The sequence below is a fragment of the Pituophis catenifer genome, unplaced genomic scaffold (genome assembly GCF_029215685.1).
Source record: "Pituophis catenifer annectens isolate HBS135680 unplaced genomic scaffold, rPitCat1.0.hap2 SCAF_1, whole genome shotgun sequence".
Taxonomy (NCBI): Eukaryota; Metazoa; Chordata; class Lepidosauria; order Squamata; family Colubridae; genus Pituophis; species Pituophis catenifer.
Genome location: NW_027256881.1, coordinates 233,858,360 through 233,877,852, shown reverse-complemented (window position 1 = coordinate 233,877,852; position 19,493 = coordinate 233,858,360). Strand labels below are relative to the sequence as shown.

Genomic DNA, 19,493 nt, shown 5'->3' with positions numbered 1-19,493 from the left:
CTCCAAGTGGTGCCCTCCATGTGTGAAAACCTAATTGGCACGCTCCAATATACAACATGCCAGCTGCAGCGACTGGAAATTCTTGATCCATTAGGTGGGCACTCAGTTGAGAGGAAGCCTATCCATGTCAACATACTGAACCAAAAAAATAAGGTCACATGTCTCTTCTACCAGTCTCCCCAGTTCCATGTTCAGAAATGGAAAAGATGCAAGAAAGGGCAACTGTATGGGACTCAAGTCTGGCATATTAAGGCAATGTCTATAGAGAGATGAATTGTGAAGTTTAGATCCTAGCCTCGCCAATGTAATCACATTACACGCACCAAATATTTTGGGGTGTCTCTAATTGTTTCTCCATTGTGGCAGAGAATGAAAAGATGGCAATTGTGGTCATCTGAAATTTTGTTCAACTGGTCATGTTCTTCATTTGCAATCCCAGAGACAGGAGGGAATGGAAAGTCACTGCTTGGGAAATCCTTTGCAGAGGTCCATTTTCTATGGGTTCTGGGGGGGCTGGACATTCTGCAGCACCCAGTTGGATATAAAATGTAACCTTATCCTCTGAACGAACCAGATAAAATGTTTTGCTGTCAAGTGGCACTTCCCCAAACATGCAGCGTGAAAAATTCCCAGAAGGTGGTAGATGGACATCTCTAGTTCAGCATTCCTCAGCCTTGGCAAGAACTCCAAGAGCTGAATGTCCATGGAGCTGAAGAAGCTTTTTGGATAAGAAGCAAAACGTCTTCAAAGAAAAATCCAGTTGCCTCTTGAAAAAAATAAAGCACCTTTGGGACATCCAAGAGCTGAAGTTCATGCATCAGGAGAAAGCCCAGCCTGGGAAATGTTGCTTAGTTGTATTAGGAGTGGCAAACATTCGTACTTTGACTGAAAGCAATATAAATTCAGGATTGGGCAGGGGCACACAATTCAAGAGCCTGGATGTCTCAATTATAAACTCTGAAATAATACTTACATTGGGACAGAGGCTAGATAACATTGTGCTCTCTGATATTTTGATTCTTTTTAGTCTCAGCTGCCATAGACAGAAGAAAGGGGCCATGGGAGTTTTAATCCAAAGCCTCTGGACAGCACCGAGAGTGCGCCAGATGTTCATACTTTTGAGATAGGGACTTCATCATGTCACTAATTTCTTTTATTTCTTGTTGCTATCAAACCCAGATGAATTAGATCTGAAGATAAACCTGTTTATTTTGCAGAAACAGTATTGAGGGTTCAGAGCCTCTATTTTCTTAGCAAGGAATTCAGAGCATTTTATCACAGAATTTTGTTTAAGGGTTTTCAAAATTATTTTCAGTGCAAATGAGCCAATGTGTTATTTTCTACACAAATCACATTTAACCTTAGGGTTAGAGTATCTGTCTCTAGCCTGGCAGCCTTTAGTTATATTCAGTTACAATTTCATCAACATATCCAGGAGGCATCAGACCAGAGGAGAATGCACTCGGGCTATTCCTGCCACCAGTTCTTCCCATTGCTTATATATGCTGGCAGTGCAGAAAAGCAAAACATTAAAAAAATACTGCAACGTCCAAATTCCTTGCCAAGGAAGAAAGAGAACTTGCAGCATACAGATGAATATAAAATTTGATTTTCCCCTCTGAATGAATCAGATAAATATTTTTCTACTAAGTGGCACTTTCCCCAAACATGCAGCATGAAAAATTACGAAGGACTTCAAGAAGGAACAAACGCCATGTCTTTACATTAATGCAGCCTTGTGACGGCTGATCTCCCGTGTAGCAGGAGTCCCAAGCCTACAGACGTAGTACTGAAAACTGATTTGGAAGTTGAAGTCATTGCTTGAAGCCACTGGAGATAGTAGTAACAGTCTTGGGAAGAGGAAGTCTGTTGAGATGTAGCAGCTCATTCCTGAGAAATCACACATGCTCCACCCCAAGGAGAAGAGCTAACAAAATCTCTCTCAGATGTGGAATTCTTGCCGATATTAACTTAGCAACTCTCCTGCTGCTTTTATTGCAGAAAAGGTTTTCACACGATGATCTTTCAAGCAAAAAATGGCTCTTGCGTTGTCCTTGCAGTAAGATCTGACCCACAAGAGTGGGCTCAGGAAAACCCCACATAAAACTCTCAGGATCTAGCCTGTGATGTTCTAATTTTAATTATGAAAGGTCTGGATGTTCAACCCTAACCCTTTTATGTGTCTGTCAGGCAAGATGCTGGAAGGAGAATTCCGGAGTAACGTTTTCTTACAAAACGAATCTGCTACAAATTTGGCTGAGTCACACCACAGGTCCTTCTCAGCAGCACAATTAACTCTGCAAATCCAATCACCTCATCCAGATACTCCCATGGCTGTCCAAGCTGGTGGCTGATCTGATGCTACAGCATTTCTTCACAATCATGTTGATGTAGGCCTTCATGATTTTAATTATTTCTCCCACCTAATGAAATAAAGAGAATTATCAGACCCTTTTAGTAAACTATGAAACCACTGTGGATTCTCACAGGGTCCAAGGCAAGCTGAAGACATATTTTACAAATCAATAATGCTAGAAATAGCAATAGCACTTAGACTTATATACCGCTTCGCAGCTCTCTCTTAAGCTGTTTACAGAGTCAGTGTATTGCCGACAATTGGGGTCCTCATTTTACCGGCCTTGGAAGGATGGAAGGCCGAGTCAACCTTGAGCCGGTGAGACTTGAACTGCCACACTGCAGTACTGCAGTCCACGACTCATGCTAGATTGTGACTGAAATGTAAGCCATCAATGCGCAATTTAGGGTTCCCCAGATATGTACTGATTTGTAGATCTATAATTTCCAATAAGCATAAATAACAATAGCACTGGCTGGAAGTAACAGAATATGAAATCAGCACACACATGGAAGGTATTAGAGTGGCTAAATAAAGTAATCAATTAAAGCTTTCTGTCCTGATACTGTCATTGCTAAACAGTTTTTATGTGCTTATTTTATTAAATTTCTACCTTTTTTCAATGTTTTAGTAACTGCTTAAAATGCCCATTTTACAGCTTGAGATGTGAGGTATAAAGAAAGAGATAAAATAATTCATTTGTACAGCTATTATCATCTTAGAAAAGGAATTCCCCTTCTCATACACAAAAAAAGTATTCAGAGAAAGCTGACTCTGGCAGTTTTAAAATATTATTTTTCTCACTATTGCTCAAAAATTCAGAAGCCCTTGCTGATCTATCCACGATTATCCAAAGATATATTAAATATTAAATATTATATTCGTAGCTTGTTTCCTGCTCTGAACGTGGAGCAAATAACAGAAGGAAAACATGGTCTATGAAGGGACTGCCTGATATTCTTACTAGCCACCTAACTTTCCAATTGAAGTTATATAATTAGCTGCTCTGCCTTATACTTTTTCTAGCCTGGCTGATCTTAAAGTATGGTCTGGGAATTCCTGAGGGTCACTAAGACACTTTCAGGCGGCCTGCAAAATCAAATATTCTAGCCTTTCTCAGTTTTAATACCTAGTACAGTGCATATATTGATAAGTTTACTGTACTAGAATCCCTTTTCAATCATTTTTAAGAATGTCAAGGGGTCCTGTGACCAAAATGTTTGAGAACCACTGGTCTATCCCGTTCTGCCTTAGAAGAGTTATTTTTGAGCTGTTTAAATTCTTGAGACAAGAATGCCCAAAAATGTACCTGGGCGGTTTCGAAGTACATCTCTCTTTCATCCACAGTCAGCTTGAAGGTGTTGGGCTGGGGAGCTCCAAAGAAGATAATCTGCTCATACTGGAAAGTTTCCAGAGGCTTTGGCTCTCCCCGTTTGTACAATGACACATTCTCTGTATTGACGCTGAGCCAAAGGTCATTTGGAAAGCCCCCTTCTTTGCACTGTAAGAAAAGAACCAATCCATTATTAAATAAATACATTATCTGAGAAGATGCCGAATAACAAAAAAAACAAAACAAAACAAAAAAAACCAAGAAGTGTTAGCAAACAGGGATGGTATAACTGAGGAAACTGCTTTTGGCCAAAATTGACAGGAAGTACATGATGTATAAACAGATCTTTTCCCTGCTCCAGCCTCAGGCTCCTTCAACCCTTGTCTTTTACCACTAGTGCTTTTTGTAAATATTTCTCAAAACAACAGGTGAAAAGTATTAAATTAAAATGGCTTCTTTACTCAGAAATTTTCTATGCTATCTTTTAATGCAGTGGTTCTCAACCTTCCTAATGCCGCGATCCTTTAATACAGTTCCTCATGTTGTGGTGACCCCCAACCAGGGGTGGGTTCTAAATTTCTTTTACTACCGGTTCTGTGGGCGTGGCTTGGAGATCATGTGACCGAGTGGGCGTGGCTAGCTGGTCATGTGACCGGGTGGCCATGGCTATGTGTATAGGGACTACTCAGAGGGCTGAAAAAAAGTCATTTCTGACAGGTCCTCGCACTTTTGACTGGTCCTCACACTTATGACCATCCTCACATTTATGCCTGTGCAGCATTCTTAACAACCATGTCACTTATTTCACAACTGCTTCTCTTCAACATGGTATAAGATAGGGCAAAAAATGTAAAATGTGAGGACAGTCGTAAATTCGAGGACTGGTCAAAAGTGCGAGGACCAGTCAAAAATAACTTTTTCAGCCCTCTGAGTAGTCCCTGTGCACAAAAGGACTACCCAGAGGGCTGAAAAATGTGATTTCTGACAGGTCCTCGCACTTTTGACCGGTCTTCGCAGTTATGACTGGTCATCATTTATGCCCATTGTAGCATTCTTAACAACCGTGTCACTCATTTCACAACTGCTTCTCTTCACCATGGTGACAAGATAGGGCAAAAACGTAAAATGTGAGGACAGTCGTAAGTTCGAGGACTGGTCAAAAGTGCGAGGACCAGTCAAAAATAACTTTTTCAGCCCTCTGAGTAGTCCATATGCATAAAAGGATACAGCAATAGAGAGGGATGAAGGAAGGGAAGGGAAATTAGAATAGGAGTGAAGGTAAGATGGGAGGAAGAGAGGAGGAGAAGGAGAAAGAGGAAGTAGGGAGAAGAAGAAGAGGGGGGGAAGAGAAAGTAAGTAAGAAAGAAAAGACAAAGGTGGTAGGTTTGAGGAGAAAGATTGCTGTACAATAAAAAAGATGAAAGGGAAGAAAGCCAACCCCAAACAAATATAAAGATATTAAGATAAAGAATTAATTGTTAAACTTTAAAGAATAAAAGAGAACAAATAGGAATAAATAGCAATAATTAGAAACACACATACAAACATACAACATATTTTCTTTGAACAGAGTATTTGGCCGGTCCACAAATTTAAACAGTTGTAGGAGGTTAGCAGCCACCCCTTTCCTAGAAGAATGAAATATTTTGGGAAATATTAAAAAGGCAGAATATTATATTTCCCTGGATGAGAAATGGAGAAGCATATTTTACAGACAAAGCAGCTCCCACCTTCCTGCCCCCCACCCTTTGTTAATGGGCCAGAGGCAGAAAGTCAATCCTTTGTCAAAGGACATTTGCAACACAATAGCAACAGAAACTAACACAATGGGCCCCATCAAGCCATGTGATCCTGTCCACTATTAAAACATCTTTCCAAACAGTCTCCATGTTTCCAGTGTCTTTTTCCCCACTTGGAGCAGAACCCAGAAGGATATTTCTTCCAACACAGTATTTAGTCATTTCAATTAAATTTACAATTTCTATATTTCCTTTTTACCATATTTATTCCTCAACTATTTTTTAAAAAAACCAATATTACCCTTCATCCTCATCTCTAATCTTAATCAAATTCAATTTTTCCCTTCTATATTATACCCCTTTGCATTGTCATCTATTTTTATATCCATCCTCACATTGGTTAATTATGTAATACAGTTGTTTAATACAAATTCAACATTTTAATATAAATCAATTAGTTATATTACTATCTTTTTTGTATATTTATCAATATGAACATGAATATTCCAATTATTTCCATGCAATCCAATTTCTTACAAATCAATTAATTATATTTACCAATAATAATAAACCAAATAATTTCCCCCATATATTCCTCCAAACCACAACTTAACCATTTCTGCTTTCAACACAATATACAATTAATAGTATCTCAATTATTACAATTCCCTAGTTAAATAGAGCTTTTTTTCTTTTGTGTTTTAAAATCTTGAACCTCCTCTTGCCCTAAATTCCCCATTGTTTGCAGTTTTGTACCTACCTTTTTTGGTGAGGAAAAAGAAAAAGAAACCTCTCTGCCTCATTTTGTCACTTGCAGCTAAGACCCTGCTTTCGCTTTCTCTTTTCAGTATAGCTAGGGGGAAAAAAACTTGCTCCAGGAATTTACCTCTTTGCAGCTAGCTCTTTGAAGCCCCGCGGCAAGAATTTAAAGTTTTTTTCCCTCTAGCCATCAGCTGGGACTCCGGAGCAGCAATAGATTGGGAGTGGGCAGGGTAAGCGAACGGCGACTGGGCGATCCAGCAGAGGCAGAGGGTGAGTGAAGGTGGGGGGGGCGAGAGAGGGCTTTGGCGACCCCTGGGAAATGGCCGTTCGACCCCCAAAGGGGTCGCGACCCCCAGGTTGAGAACCGCTGTTTTAATGCAAGGACTTCTTCCCCTACAAAAGTCTCCATCTATCAAAAAAAAAAAAGAAAGAAAGAAAGAAAGAAAAAGAAAAAAAAGAAAGGAAAAAAGAGAGCCAATTGTTTTGGGAGATGAAATTATCTAGGCCTTAGCTTGTGCTATGCTTTGTGCTGAGGGTTTCTAGCCACTAATGTCACTAAGAGTTATTAAATGTGTGGGATCAATTGGAAAAGGAGCAATGGGAACTTTGGAAAGGGAAGGAAGATGGAACTTGAAATAAAAGTTTTGCAAATACAAATCTATCATTTAAAGATGTCTCTCAGAGCCCCTTCCCCAAAAGTTACTAGCTTAGGTGTGTATGCTCTGTATACCATCTAGTGTCGAACTGTAGCAACTGGACTCAACACACTTTCCTATCCCAACAAAAATAGTCCTTCATCCAGGCAGAACATCAGAAGTGTCCGTGTTCAGAAGTGATATATTAACAGCCACTATTGTAATTGAAGCAATTAACTGTGAAAGAAGCCACCCCTGTTAAAATCCCAGCTTAGTGCTGAACATTTCTGCAGCCAAGTGAAAATTTGAATCTGGAACTCTCCAGTTCTCTGCTGAGCTTCTTCTATATCACACAAGTTCTTCAGCAAGTTATTGAAGAACAGGTACCATTCTTAATAGGGATAACACAACAATGTAAGATTTTTTTTAAAAAATAAAGATGCCGAAATAACATGCATAAAAGGTACTTTAGAAACTGTTAACTCAGGTGTGAGAATTATCTACAGACATTTTGAGCAAAGGGGCATAGTAGGAATTTTTAGAAAAATATCCTGGGCACATGACACAAACAACTAAAACCCAGCAATGTGGGAACGCTAGATCACAAAGTGACTTTGATAGTGGGCACATCCAGTCACAAAACAAAAATGAGCAGGTGATTCCAGCAACCAAGTAACTTTCCTATGATCCTGAATACAAAAGGTGTCATCTGAATGTCACAACACAAATCTAGAATCACCAACATGCACACTTTTCATCCTCAGCTTCCTTCTTTTCCTTATTGCCATCCCAGTTTTCTTCTTTACCTTGTCCCTCCTTTCCTCCCTTCCTTCCTTGGCAGCTGGGAATACTAAAAAGGCAAAACCTTTTGTTTCATGCTATGTTTCCTTCCTTGGATTGTTTGTCCAAATGGAACACAGAACTAGAAGATGTCAGGTGGATAGAGGCCATTATTTCACACACGCACCAAAACTAATTAATAGATTGTGGGAGAAAACACAAAACATCAGGAGGACTCTCGGGCTATGGGTAGAGGTATGTACAGAGATAGAGCTGCTACTGAGCATCACAGTGCTTTAACCAACACATGCGTCCATGTTCTCTTACCTCAACGTCAAAAAGGGTGGAGCCATAACCTGACCATTCTTTCATGATTGCCATGTAAGCCACCATGGCCTGTTGCTGTAGCAACCCCTGCAGTTTGTTCCATTTTTCCGTTACGCTGGCCCGAGTTGCTGACAGTTCTTCTTTCACCCACATCTCTACCATCTGCTCCTCTTCCACTTTTTGCTTCTTCACCGAGCCTGTCTTGAAGCCACGCTTCAGAGTGCCCTCCAGGAAGCTAGTCCGCCTTCTCTCCAGAACTTGGCTGCTGGAACCGCTACTCTTCATTGACTGCAGAATTTTCGACTTCAGACGGTTCACTGGATAGACGCTGTCGAGGGACCAGGAGATTTTGAAATAGTCCCCATAAAGATACTGCAATCTCAGTGATGCCAAGTGTTGTAGGGTCTCCTCTGGGCCGGGGAAGTGACCATCAATGAGACTTTCATGCGCCTGTTAAAAAGTAAGAAGTAACAATTATTCCCAGCCTTTTATATTTGTTTATAGTGGAGTGGAGTGCAGTATAGTAAAAAGTATCACATTTCAGGCTATATTTCACAGGTGATACTAGTACTGAAATGTGCAAAATGTGAGCTTTCAGCTATTATGATTAAAACCTGTAAGATATTCAATAGCATATAGAGTCTCCTGACTTTGGAATTCCGTTTTATCATAATTACAATATAATGATTTGTGTCTTGTTTTCTCAGGTAACGTAGATCCATCTGGTTTGTTCGCAGCAATGTGCCAAAGGAGGCCGATTCTTTTCATCTCAATCTGATCCATCTAAACACCAACTACTTGATCTGTTGATGTAAAATCTTTGGCCCAGTCAGGGCCGGATTTTCCTATAGGCTAACTAGGCTTCAGCCTAGGGCCTCAAGATCAAGAGGGGCCTACATTCAAATTGTTAGCAAAATTAAAATTACACTTTCACTATAGGTGAAAGGGCCTCATAAGTGGAATAGCCTAGGGCCTCTTTTCATCTAAATCCGGCCCTGGGCCCAGTCAGCTCCTAACCCAGTCCTGATCAATGCTCCTGGCAGCATATATACTCACTAACTGCATCAAAAATACCATTTTAGGGAATATGGAATTCCCACCTATTTCTTTTCCAATTCTGTTTGGTTTTTTAATAAGCTTCCTACCTATTGAATGCAAGCAAGTCTTCATCACTTCATTGCCCCCTTTCCAACTGGCTGCATAGAAGGCAGCAACAGCTTGAGAACAGGCTCCTTGGGCTAAAAGGAAGCCTCTCCAATCCCACTGCTGGTTTAGTTCCATCATTTGATAACATGCAACATCCATCCTTGACCCAATGAAGTTGTATGAATCTAGCTGCTTAGTCTGTCTCATGGAAGGCTTACCTGCTCAAACATAAAGGCAAATTCCACTCCCTCCTTGGGAACATTTTCAATATCGAGAAAGCAATAGAGTTTAAAATACAGTTGCCAATGGCCGTCCACATCCTCTTCCATGGATCCAGAAAGTCTAAACACATAGGAGGAGAGTTTGGTGATCATTTGGATTATGGATCAAGAAGACGACTAAGATGTCACAGGAATGTTACTGAAAACTACTTCTTGCAACTCCTTCCACAAGGTTTAGAAGAGCTCAGCACAAAGATATTAAGAATTGTTGTGTTTGGCAATTTTGTAGGAAAGTGGGTGGAAATAGGTTAGTTTACTGATTGATTAGTTTAAGAAAAGGGATGCTTAAGTGATATATTTAGGGGAGTGGAGGAAATGAATAGAGTTGAATAAATGTTAAATTAGGATTTATGGGGAAGGCTGCATTGAAATGTTATATTTATATACACAAAAGATTAAATGTTAAAGTAGGATTTATTATATAGTTTTAAAGTGGAAGGTGGTTATGAAATGTTGTAATAATATACAGATATAAGTTCGCGAGAGGAGAAGAAGGGCAGATTATTGCTAAATTGGGAGTTATAATAATATTACGTTAAATTAGAAGTTATCATACAATGTTATAGTAGAATGTTCTTTTTTTGAAATGTATGGTTAAAGGGTGAAGTAACAATATTAATAATATATTTTGTAAGTAAGGGTTAGTATTTAGAGGAGGGAGTAAGGGGATGGTAAAATATTATGTAATCTGTTATGAATTAGGTCTTTGTTGTGAAGAAGCCACAGGGGGGGATGGGTGGTGAGGGGGCGTTAGGGAAGGGGGGGGAGAAAAAAGGGGGAAAAATTTGTATTTGAAAACTTTTTCAATTAAAAAAAAAAAAGACGACTAAGATGTCACAGGAATGTTACTGAAAACTACTTCTTGCAACTCCTTCCACAAGGTTTAGAAGAGCTCAGCACATGGTACACCACCAACATTTTTGTATCGCTGCAAATAGCAGCATGAGTGGGACAAGTTATGAGATGTTGATACTGCTTATGGCAAGTGACTTTAGCCATTACAGCTAATGAGGTAATATATGGTCCATATTGGGAAGGGGGGGCTTAAAAACACTGTCCTCCATTGTCCAGGATTCATTTGTAACTCTGTGTGAGTACAGATTTAGATATATGAAGCATGGTATTGCAAATGGGCCTTCTTAGCAAGAAACACAGTCTAAATTCTTAGCAAAAAATGAAGACTAAACTTAAATAGAGGGCCTGAGGCCTAAATAATTTGTACAGGTATTTTCACACTATGGACGCTCAACTTTACAGATATGTCTTACATGCTTGAAGTCCAAGTATAGCGATTTTTCCTACCTCTCAAACTTGGCCAAAACATCTGCTACAATCACCCGGCTCTCGATGGCTTTATCTACATGTTTATTGCGCTCAAAGAGGGCAAACATATTCCGACTGTCTTCCATGGCCAGCCCACGGATCAGCTTCTCTACCACCTGAAAGTAGAGGAAGAAAGTAGGAAAGTTGAGCCTGACCAAGTTATTCTACCTTTGTTCAACAATAGAATTGGGCAATAAGACGTGATTGGGAAAGGCTACAAACAGATTGGACAAAGGATGTACATTTTGAGACAGGGTTTCTAAGGAACTGGCCTATGGATCAGAAGGGAAGAGAGAGCTTCTATTTCCAATATTTTACCATATTTCTCGGAGTATAAGATGCACCTTTTCCCCCCAAAAAAGAGGGTGAAAATCTGGGTGCATCTTATACCCCGAACATAGCCCCGCCCAGCTTCTCAGACGGAGGTTTCAGAAGCTGAAAAAATCATCAGAAAAGAAGCTTCAGAAAAGAAGCCCCCAAACAGAGCTTCAGAGGCTTTTTTTCTGGAACTCTGTTTCGGAGGCTTTCATAGGCAGGAAAAAGTTTTTTCTGAAACAGAGTTTCAGATGTTTCAGAGGCAGAAAAAAAAGCAAAAAAACACCAAGGAACCTGTTGCTAAAATTCACCTCTGGGAACAGCTGATTGCGGGTATTCCAGGAGGCTGATCCACCTCCTGCCAATCAGCTTTTTTCTTATTTTCCTCCCCAAAAACTAAGGTGTGTCTTATACTCTGGTATGTCTTATACTCAGAAAAATACAGTAATTCTTTCTTGGATCAATCAGTGAAGAGACAGCAATTATAGAGTTCCTAGACAGCCCAACTTTAAAAAAAACTTCTGTTCTTACCTCCCCAGCACTTGTGTGAGAATTGATAGTGATCTGACAGGAACCTCCTCCGTGGCAATAGACAGTAGTGGTCATTTCCTCCCGAGCGATAAGTGCTTGTATTTCCTCCTGGGAGGGGACAAATTCTCTGCTCTTGGTTCTCTTCAGGGAATCAGTGATGAACTGAGAATACTGGTCTACTTCCGTGCCCAGAAAGAGATCTTTTACTCTGGGATGGGAAAAGAAGAGGTACAGTGTCTTGTAACATGTTTTGATTCAGAACCTTACATCGTTTGTACATGGCAGAAGAGAAGCCAAACTCATTCAGAGGCCATAAGTTACTTATCACCCACAAGACGATTCTGTCATTTGATTTAAAGAAATTATACTAATTTAGGCATCTCGCACCAGAGGGTATTTAACGTTTTCTGACTATAAGGCTAGTATTCCGTTTTCATTTTTACAGCATCAGGGAATAAAGAGCACAACTGTGTAATAAAGCAGAGTTTATTGGTTCGATTTATATGCCGCCCTTCTCCAGAGATTCAGGGCGGCTTACAATGCATTAAGCAATAGCCTTCATATTTTTGTATATACCTGCTTTCGCCCCCCCCAAGCGGTGTTCTTTTTTATACAAAGTCAGCTTATTGCCCCCACAATCCGGGTCCTCATTTTACCTACCTCGGAAGGATGGAAGGCTGAGTCAACCTTGAGCCTGGTGAGATTTGAACTCACAGTAATTGCAGGCAGCTGGCAGCTAAGTGCTACTTAACAGCACTTTAGTCCGCTGCTCCACCAAGGCTACTGTTCCCCAATCTTTCTGGGTTGGCGGCCCAGAAGGGGGAGGGGCAGGCACCTTTATACGTGCTTGTGCATGTGCGAACAGGGCCGTGAGCGTGACACTCATGGTGATGCTCGAGCATGTGCAATGCTAGTGGCAACACTAGTGCCCGCGCAATGCTAGTACCCACACAACACTCGCGGCAATGCTAGCACACGGGACACTTGCAGTAATGCTAATGCAAGTAGGAGGGTGCAGCCACTCAAACAGCCCGGTGGTCAACAGGCCACAGCCCATAGTTTGGGGACCCTTGTAATTGAGTATTAAGAAAGGCAATGCAAGCATATCTCATTGGGGTTCTTACAATATACAGGACATAAAGCATGGATCAGAATCTGGTCTAGTTTTAACTTTCAACTGTGATCTACACCCAGGGACAATAAGCACGAGTGCGCATAGAATACCTCTTACCTCTTGAGATGAAACTTGAGATAACGGAGGATTCCCCGGCTGGGAAGAAAGGTACAGCTCATGCAGGTCATGAGCTGCCAGTGGTGAAGATTACCAGGGCTGTTGGGCTGTGGCACATGATTGGTTTGCTTGATCAGCTGACAATAGACTTCATCGCGGAGGCCCCTGAGATCATGGCAGGTCTGAAGGATGCCCTGGATAATGGGGATAGGGTCAGACACTGACTCGATTTCCTGAAGGGAGTTGAAGATCTTCATGGCTTCATCCTGAAGACTGCTGTAGCCCTTCTCTTGCTGCACTGTAAGGGAAAAAGAGGCACAAGAACAAGGCAAGGGAGACAACAATCAGTATAGTACCTCCTTGGGAAATATCTGTTTGTTAGGCAGTTTCAGGTTTAAATATAATAATCTTATGAAAATTACATATATGCCCCTCAGGGGGTTGCAACACAGTTACTAATGTCTATTCTATCCTTCTCTGAATTGGTATCCACCAGATGTCTAAAACCGTAAGGGATTATGGTAGATGAAATTTATCAGATCTGACAGTGCCAGATAGGAAAGATTCACTGCAGTCCCACAGAATAGTGTGCATAATCACTCTCCTAGAATGATGTACGATTCTCCATCACCTTCTCTTTTCCATCTGGAAACGCACTAGATTCTACTCTGCTCTGAAAGGCAGGAAAAAGACAATCTGAGCTAAGGAGATAATTGATGCAAGAAGAAATACAATAAAACTGATTTAATTCAAGTTAGAAAAGGGAACCAAATTACTAGCATAATTCCCGAGGGCTGTCTGGGTAAGATACATTTTAAATAATATTGCTATTATTAATTGCATAGTAATGATTTCTAGTAATGATTTGCATTGTGAATACAAAAGTGCTCCATCCTATTTACTGAATAAACTCAGTTTTGCATGCTTAATCTAAAGGCAACAGCACTAAAAACGATGTTTTTTTGTTTATGTACACTTATGAATTTGTCCCACTAAAATAATGGATCTTTTACTTTTTAATCAAATATCTATAGGACTGCACTGCTCATTTTTACAGTCTTTTAGATATGAGGCTTGATACTCCAGAACTTTGCCCTCTCGCCAGCTACATTTTGACAATTGGTTTTTTTTCTCCACTTTCTGACTTGGTTCCTCAAATGTCAAAGCCATAGTTACTTACTGTTGATCCCAACATCTCCATAAGGCAGCGGCAGCAGTGGTGAGTGCAAGGGATGTTGGGTGTATCTCAGGATGGGATTCCTTCGGTAGATTTGTTCTACCACTTCAGAATTAGTATTATTTTCCTGAAGTAAACACAGAAGGGGGCAGAGAGAGAGAGAAAGAGAGTGACAGAGATGCTTCCAGTGGCTTTGCCTTTTTTCCTCCCAATATACAGGATGTACCAAAAACCAGGCCCTCATTGGTCCATTAACAATAAGTTTTATTTTTTTCCAGAGAAAATATTACTGTTAATGTTGGAAGGTCATTACTTTTAATTACATTTGAACCAGCCATCTTCTACATGTGGCATGTATGATGTACTAATGATTTAAGCCGCTGATGCAACATAATATGCAGCCTTTATTATGCTGTACATATATGCGTCTAACATACCATGAAGGATCTACTACTGTAGGTAAAGTCTGTGGTGAAAAATGCATGCGTAGCTGTATAATATTATCAAATGTCCCTGATTTAGTGATGGGGATAGGAATAAAGAGGGTTCACACATTAAAAAAATGCATTTGTGATTAAAAACAAGAAAGGCTGGTCAGGACCCTGGAGTTAGGTTCATATCCAGAAGGAGATTAAATTATGGCTTCTGTGTAGAGCTCAATTAAGACTTTGTAGAACTCACCCTAATGTCCCGAATAAGTTGCTGGGTGGGTGTTTCAATGGGAACTTTGCTGTCAATGACTCCTTGGATGGCAGAGGCCCAGCGCATGGCTTCATTCAACAACTTTGTGTAGAGGTGGTATGAGTGCTTTCTGCCATGCACAGTGATGTTCCAGTAACCTGCTGACACAAACACAACCAAGATGAGTGTGTCACTATTTCAGACCAGTAAATAACAAGCAAGGCAACGGAGAAGAAAGGAAGAGGTGCTACTCAGCCAAAACATGAAGGCAATATGTTGTGTCCAACTGCAGTGTGATGTCATGTTAACTGTGCAGCCCAAACGCTCTAAAAGGCTCTATTGGTTCTGCTATCAGAATGCCAATTAAAACCTCTTTGATTAGGACTGCTCCATCATTCATTGAACATGGAAACTTGCTTTGCTTCGAGAAACCAATGAATGAAATATTAAGATATGCAGGTTTGTACAATATTGGTTCAAGAAACATCTGGGCTTCTCAAGTATGAATGCCGAGCTAAGATCTAATTATTTTTTCTGGGTTTTTTTCTAGCCATGCATGGAAGGTAAGCAAGTTGTTAGGAGAAGCAGAGCAAACCGTTTCTCCTAGCAATTGAATTTCCTCTGGATGGGAAGGGACTTCATTCTACTAACCTGGCATTCAAGGTAAATGTAAAAGTCTGTTCTGTTTTTCTAAATGTGAATGAATATATAAAAGAAAGACCGACTGTATGCCTGAACCAAGTCAAGTAAAGATATGTGAGAATATGGGTGCGTAAGATCTCACCAACCCACTGTTCTGATATAACCTGTTAATTTAGCCAGCGCTGCGTGTCGTCTAGGTTTCATTTCCCTAGTCTGATATTATTGGCATCAGTGGTGGGTTTCTACCGGTTCGGGCAAACGGGCAGCAGTGGTGGGAGGCTCCGCCCACCCACCCGTACGTCATCATGGACACTGCACATGCGCAGAAGGTTCTGCGTATGTGCAGAAGCGCCAAGCACGAGCGCACATTCACAGTTCGAATCGGTAGCGAAGGTAAATGAAACCCACTACTGATTGGCATGTATTTCTTAGCTGAGCTGAAGTTGTCCTTATGGTTATCAGCATATACATGTAGTCCTTGAGTTACAAGAGTTTGTTTAGTGACCGTTCAGAGTTACAATGGCACTGAAAAAAAAGTGCCATATGACCATTTTTCACAGTTTCAACCTTTGCAACATCCCCATGATCATGTGATCAAATTTCAACTATTTGGCAACTGGTACATATCCCAGGATCATGTGATCCCCTTTTTCAACCTTCTGACAAGCAAAGTCAATGGGAAAGCTGGATTCACTTAACAACCGGATTACTAACTTGTTTTTTTTTTTATTGCAAAAGTTTTACAATTAGATTTTCACCCCTTTTTTCACCCCCCCACCTCCTTCCCCAAACCCTCCCTAACCCTCCCTAACCCTCCCCCCCCAGACTTCCCTATTATATACTCATAACTAGTAACACTAGTAAACAAGCTTAAACCGATCCCTCCCCCTGTATAATTTTTCCTCTTTATCTCTTTACATTAAAATATTTCTAATACATTAAAATATTTCTAATACATTATTTTCAAATAAAAGCTATTTGATACTTTCTAGTTTGGCATTTGTTCTGAACATATTCTATCCACCTTTTCCATTCCCATTCATAAGTCTCTTGTGAACAGTCTTTTAAATATGCTGAAATCTTCGCCATCTCAGCAAAACTAGCCATCTTCAAAGTCCATTCCTCGATAGTGGGTAAAGCTTCATTCTTCCAATATTTACCTATCAACAATCTTGCTGCTGTTATCATATACAATATCAGTTTTATCTCACCCCGTGTAAAACCCTTAACTATACCCAATAAAAACAACTGTGGAGAAAATTGAATTTTTTTCCTCAAAACATTCTGCATGACCCACCAAATTTTTATCCAAAAAGCCTTAACTTTCCTACAGGTCCACCAAACATGATAATACGTGGCATCTAAACATTCACATCTCCAACATTTTGGCTGAACATTAGGGTACATACATGACAACTTTTTGGGATCTAAATGCCATCTATAAAACATTTTATAAAAATTTTCTCTCAGGTTTTGCGACTGTGTAAATTTAACATTCTGAACCCAAATTTTTTCCCATGTTTCCAACATCACTGGTTCTTCAAAATTCTGTGCCCACTTAATCATACAGTCTTTAACTAATTCAGTTTCTGAATCTCTTTCTAGCAAAACATTATAAAGCCTTTTAATATGCATTGGACCTTTCTCTCTTATATGTCTAACCAATTCTTCCTCATGCAACATAATACCAGTTTTTTGGTCCTCTTTCCATCTCAATTGTAATTGATTATATTGTAACCAAGTTAGATTAAGCCCTTCATCCAACAGTGTCTGTAATGTCTTCAGCTGCCATCTGCCCGCATCTGTAAAAAGAACCTCTTTGTATAAAAACCCCCCAAGTGACATTATATTTGTATTCCACAAAGTATGACCAAGATCCAGCCGTAGCGGTATTTTGTAATCCCATTTGAGTCGGTGCTTCTTCCAAACTCTCATCAAAGAGTCTCTAAGTATATGACTTTTAAATACTTTATCAACTTTGTCATCGTAGAATAAGTAGGCATGCCATCCAAGTTCAAGGTCAAAACTTTCTGCTTTCAATATTCCAGTCTTTTTACTTCCAAACCAATCACTTGTTAAAGTTAAAGCTGCTGCATCATAATATAACTGTAGGTTTGGGAGTTTAAGACCTCCTCTTTCTGGAACATCTTGCATAATTTTCAATTTCACTCTCGGCTTCTTCTCGTTCCAGACAAACTTATTCACACCAGACTGCCAAACTTTCAGTTGTTTATCACTTTTAAGCACCGGAATCATTTGAAACAAAAACAGAAATCTTGGCAAAATGTTCATCTTAACTGCTGCTATTCTTCCAAGTAAAGACAGTTGCAGCTTTTTCCAAGTCTCCATATCCTTCTGAACCTCTCGCCACAACACCTCATAATTATTTTGAAACAATTTCATGTTTGATTCTGCAACCTGAACTCCAAGATATTTTACCTTAGGTACAATTTCAAAACCTGCCCTCCTTTCAAGCTCATGTTTACGATCTTGTGTCATATTTTTAACTATCATTTTAGTCTTTTTTGAATTCAGTCTAAAACCTGAAACTCTACCATAGTCTTGTATAATGTCGTTCATCAGGATTGTTGATTCCATTGGTTGTGATAGGGTAACAACCAGATCATCTGCAAATGCCTTTATTCTATAATCCTCTTGCCTTATCATTATGCCTTTCAAAATTTTAGAGTCCCGTATTGTATTTAGCAAGACTTCCAATGTTAAAATAAATAAAAGTGGGGACAACGGACATCCCTGTCTTGTTCCTTTTTCAATTTTAAACTCTGTCGTCAAACTTCCATTAATAATAATCTGTGCTTTTTGCTCTTGATAAATTGCTGAGATCGCCTGTATAAATTGGTCCCCAAAGCCCATCTTTTTTAAAGTCTTTAGTAGAAAATTCCAATCCACTCTATCAAAGGCCTTCTCTGCATCCAAAAAAACCAGCACTGCAGGAATCTGTTTATTCTTATCAAGATATTCCAATAAGTCTATTACTTGCCTTACATTGTCCTTCATATATCTACCCTCAATAAATCCCGCTTGGTCCTCATGAGTCACCTTTTGGATTACTGGCATCAACCTGTTGGCTAATACCTTCGCATAAATTTTATAGTCTGTATTCAAAAGAGATATTGGTCTATAATTCTCTGGTTTTTTAGGACCAACTTGTTCTTTTGGTATCAAAGATATATAAGCAGTTGTCCAAGATGGGGGTATTTTACCCCCTTGTTGAATATTGCAAAATAAATCTCTAAGTTGTCCCACCATTTCAGCTTGTAAAGTTTTATAATACACTGCAGTCAAACCATCCGTGCCAGGAGCTTTGGCTGTTTTTAGCTGTTTAATTGCTGCTGTTATCTCCTCCTCTGTTATAGGATAATTCATTCTTTCCTTTTGTTGATCGGTAATTTTTGTAACTCTCTTATCATTTAAATATTTTTCTATAAGTCCATTCTGCACCTCTTCTTTGGCATATAATTTAGTATAATAGTCCACAAAAGCTTCTTTAATTAATTTTTGTTGAAAGATTTCTTTCCCTCCAATATCAATACGATCGATAATCCGTGCACTTTGTTTTTTCCTCAATGTGTAAGCCAACCATCTGCCCGGTTTATTAGCGTTGCAAAATGTGTTATGCTTCGCGTATTGTAGGCTTGTTGCAACTTGTTCCGCCATAAGCATTTGAAATTGATCTTTCAAAAGTTTTATAGCACTTCGTATTCTTTCATCTGATGGATTTTTAATAAGTAACTGTTCTTTATTCTTTATTTCCATTTCCAACTCAGATCTTTTCTTTTGTCGGAGCAGTCTATGTTTAGAATTCATATAGATAAGTACCCCTCTCATATAAGCTTTACTTGCGTCCCAAACAATTTCAATTGGGGTACCTTTATTCAAATTTATTTCAAAAAATTCTTTCAAATGCTTTTTAAGTTCTATTGTATTTTTTTCATATCTAAACAAGTTCTCATTTAATCTCCAAGAACGTCTCTCAACCTTATCCATCTCAATTTCTATCCATACAGGGCTATGGTCAGTCAAAGTTCTTGGAAAAATCTTTGTTCTTTTTGTCTTAACAAATAGATCATTTGACAACAGAATAAAATCAATCCTAGAAAAGGATCTATGTCTATCAGAAAAGAAAGTGTAATCCAATTCATTTGGATTATGTATTCTCCAAACATCTTTTAATTCCATATCTTCTTTCATATCAAAAAAAGTCTGTGGTAGT

The 19,493-nt window shown here is 39.5% G+C and overlaps 1 protein-coding gene across 1 annotated transcript in view; it reads right to left on the bottom strand.

Moving 5' to 3' along the window:
• Positions 1-1,248: 1,248 nt before the first annotated feature.
• The window catches only part of LOC139327144 (unconventional myosin-X-like), a 126,707-nt gene continuing 108,462 nt past the window's right edge, over positions 1,249-19,493 (bottom strand). The window contains exons 33-41 of the mRNA XM_070956857.1: positions 14,618-14,775; positions 13,940-14,063; positions 12,760-13,057; positions 11,529-11,736; positions 10,662-10,798; positions 9,297-9,420; positions 7,933-8,382; positions 3,666-3,857; positions 1,249-2,423 (exon numbers count right to left, since the gene is read on the bottom strand). Of these exons, the coding sequence (XP_070812958.1) occupies positions 2,310-2,423; positions 3,666-3,857; positions 7,933-8,382; positions 9,297-9,420; positions 10,662-10,798; positions 11,529-11,736; positions 12,760-13,057; positions 13,940-14,063; positions 14,618-14,775 (1,805 nt within the window). The 3' untranslated portion in view covers positions 1,249-2,309. The remainder of the gene's footprint in view (positions 2,424-3,665; positions 3,858-7,932; positions 8,383-9,296; positions 9,421-10,661; positions 10,799-11,528; positions 11,737-12,759; positions 13,058-13,939; positions 14,064-14,617; positions 14,776-19,493) is intronic.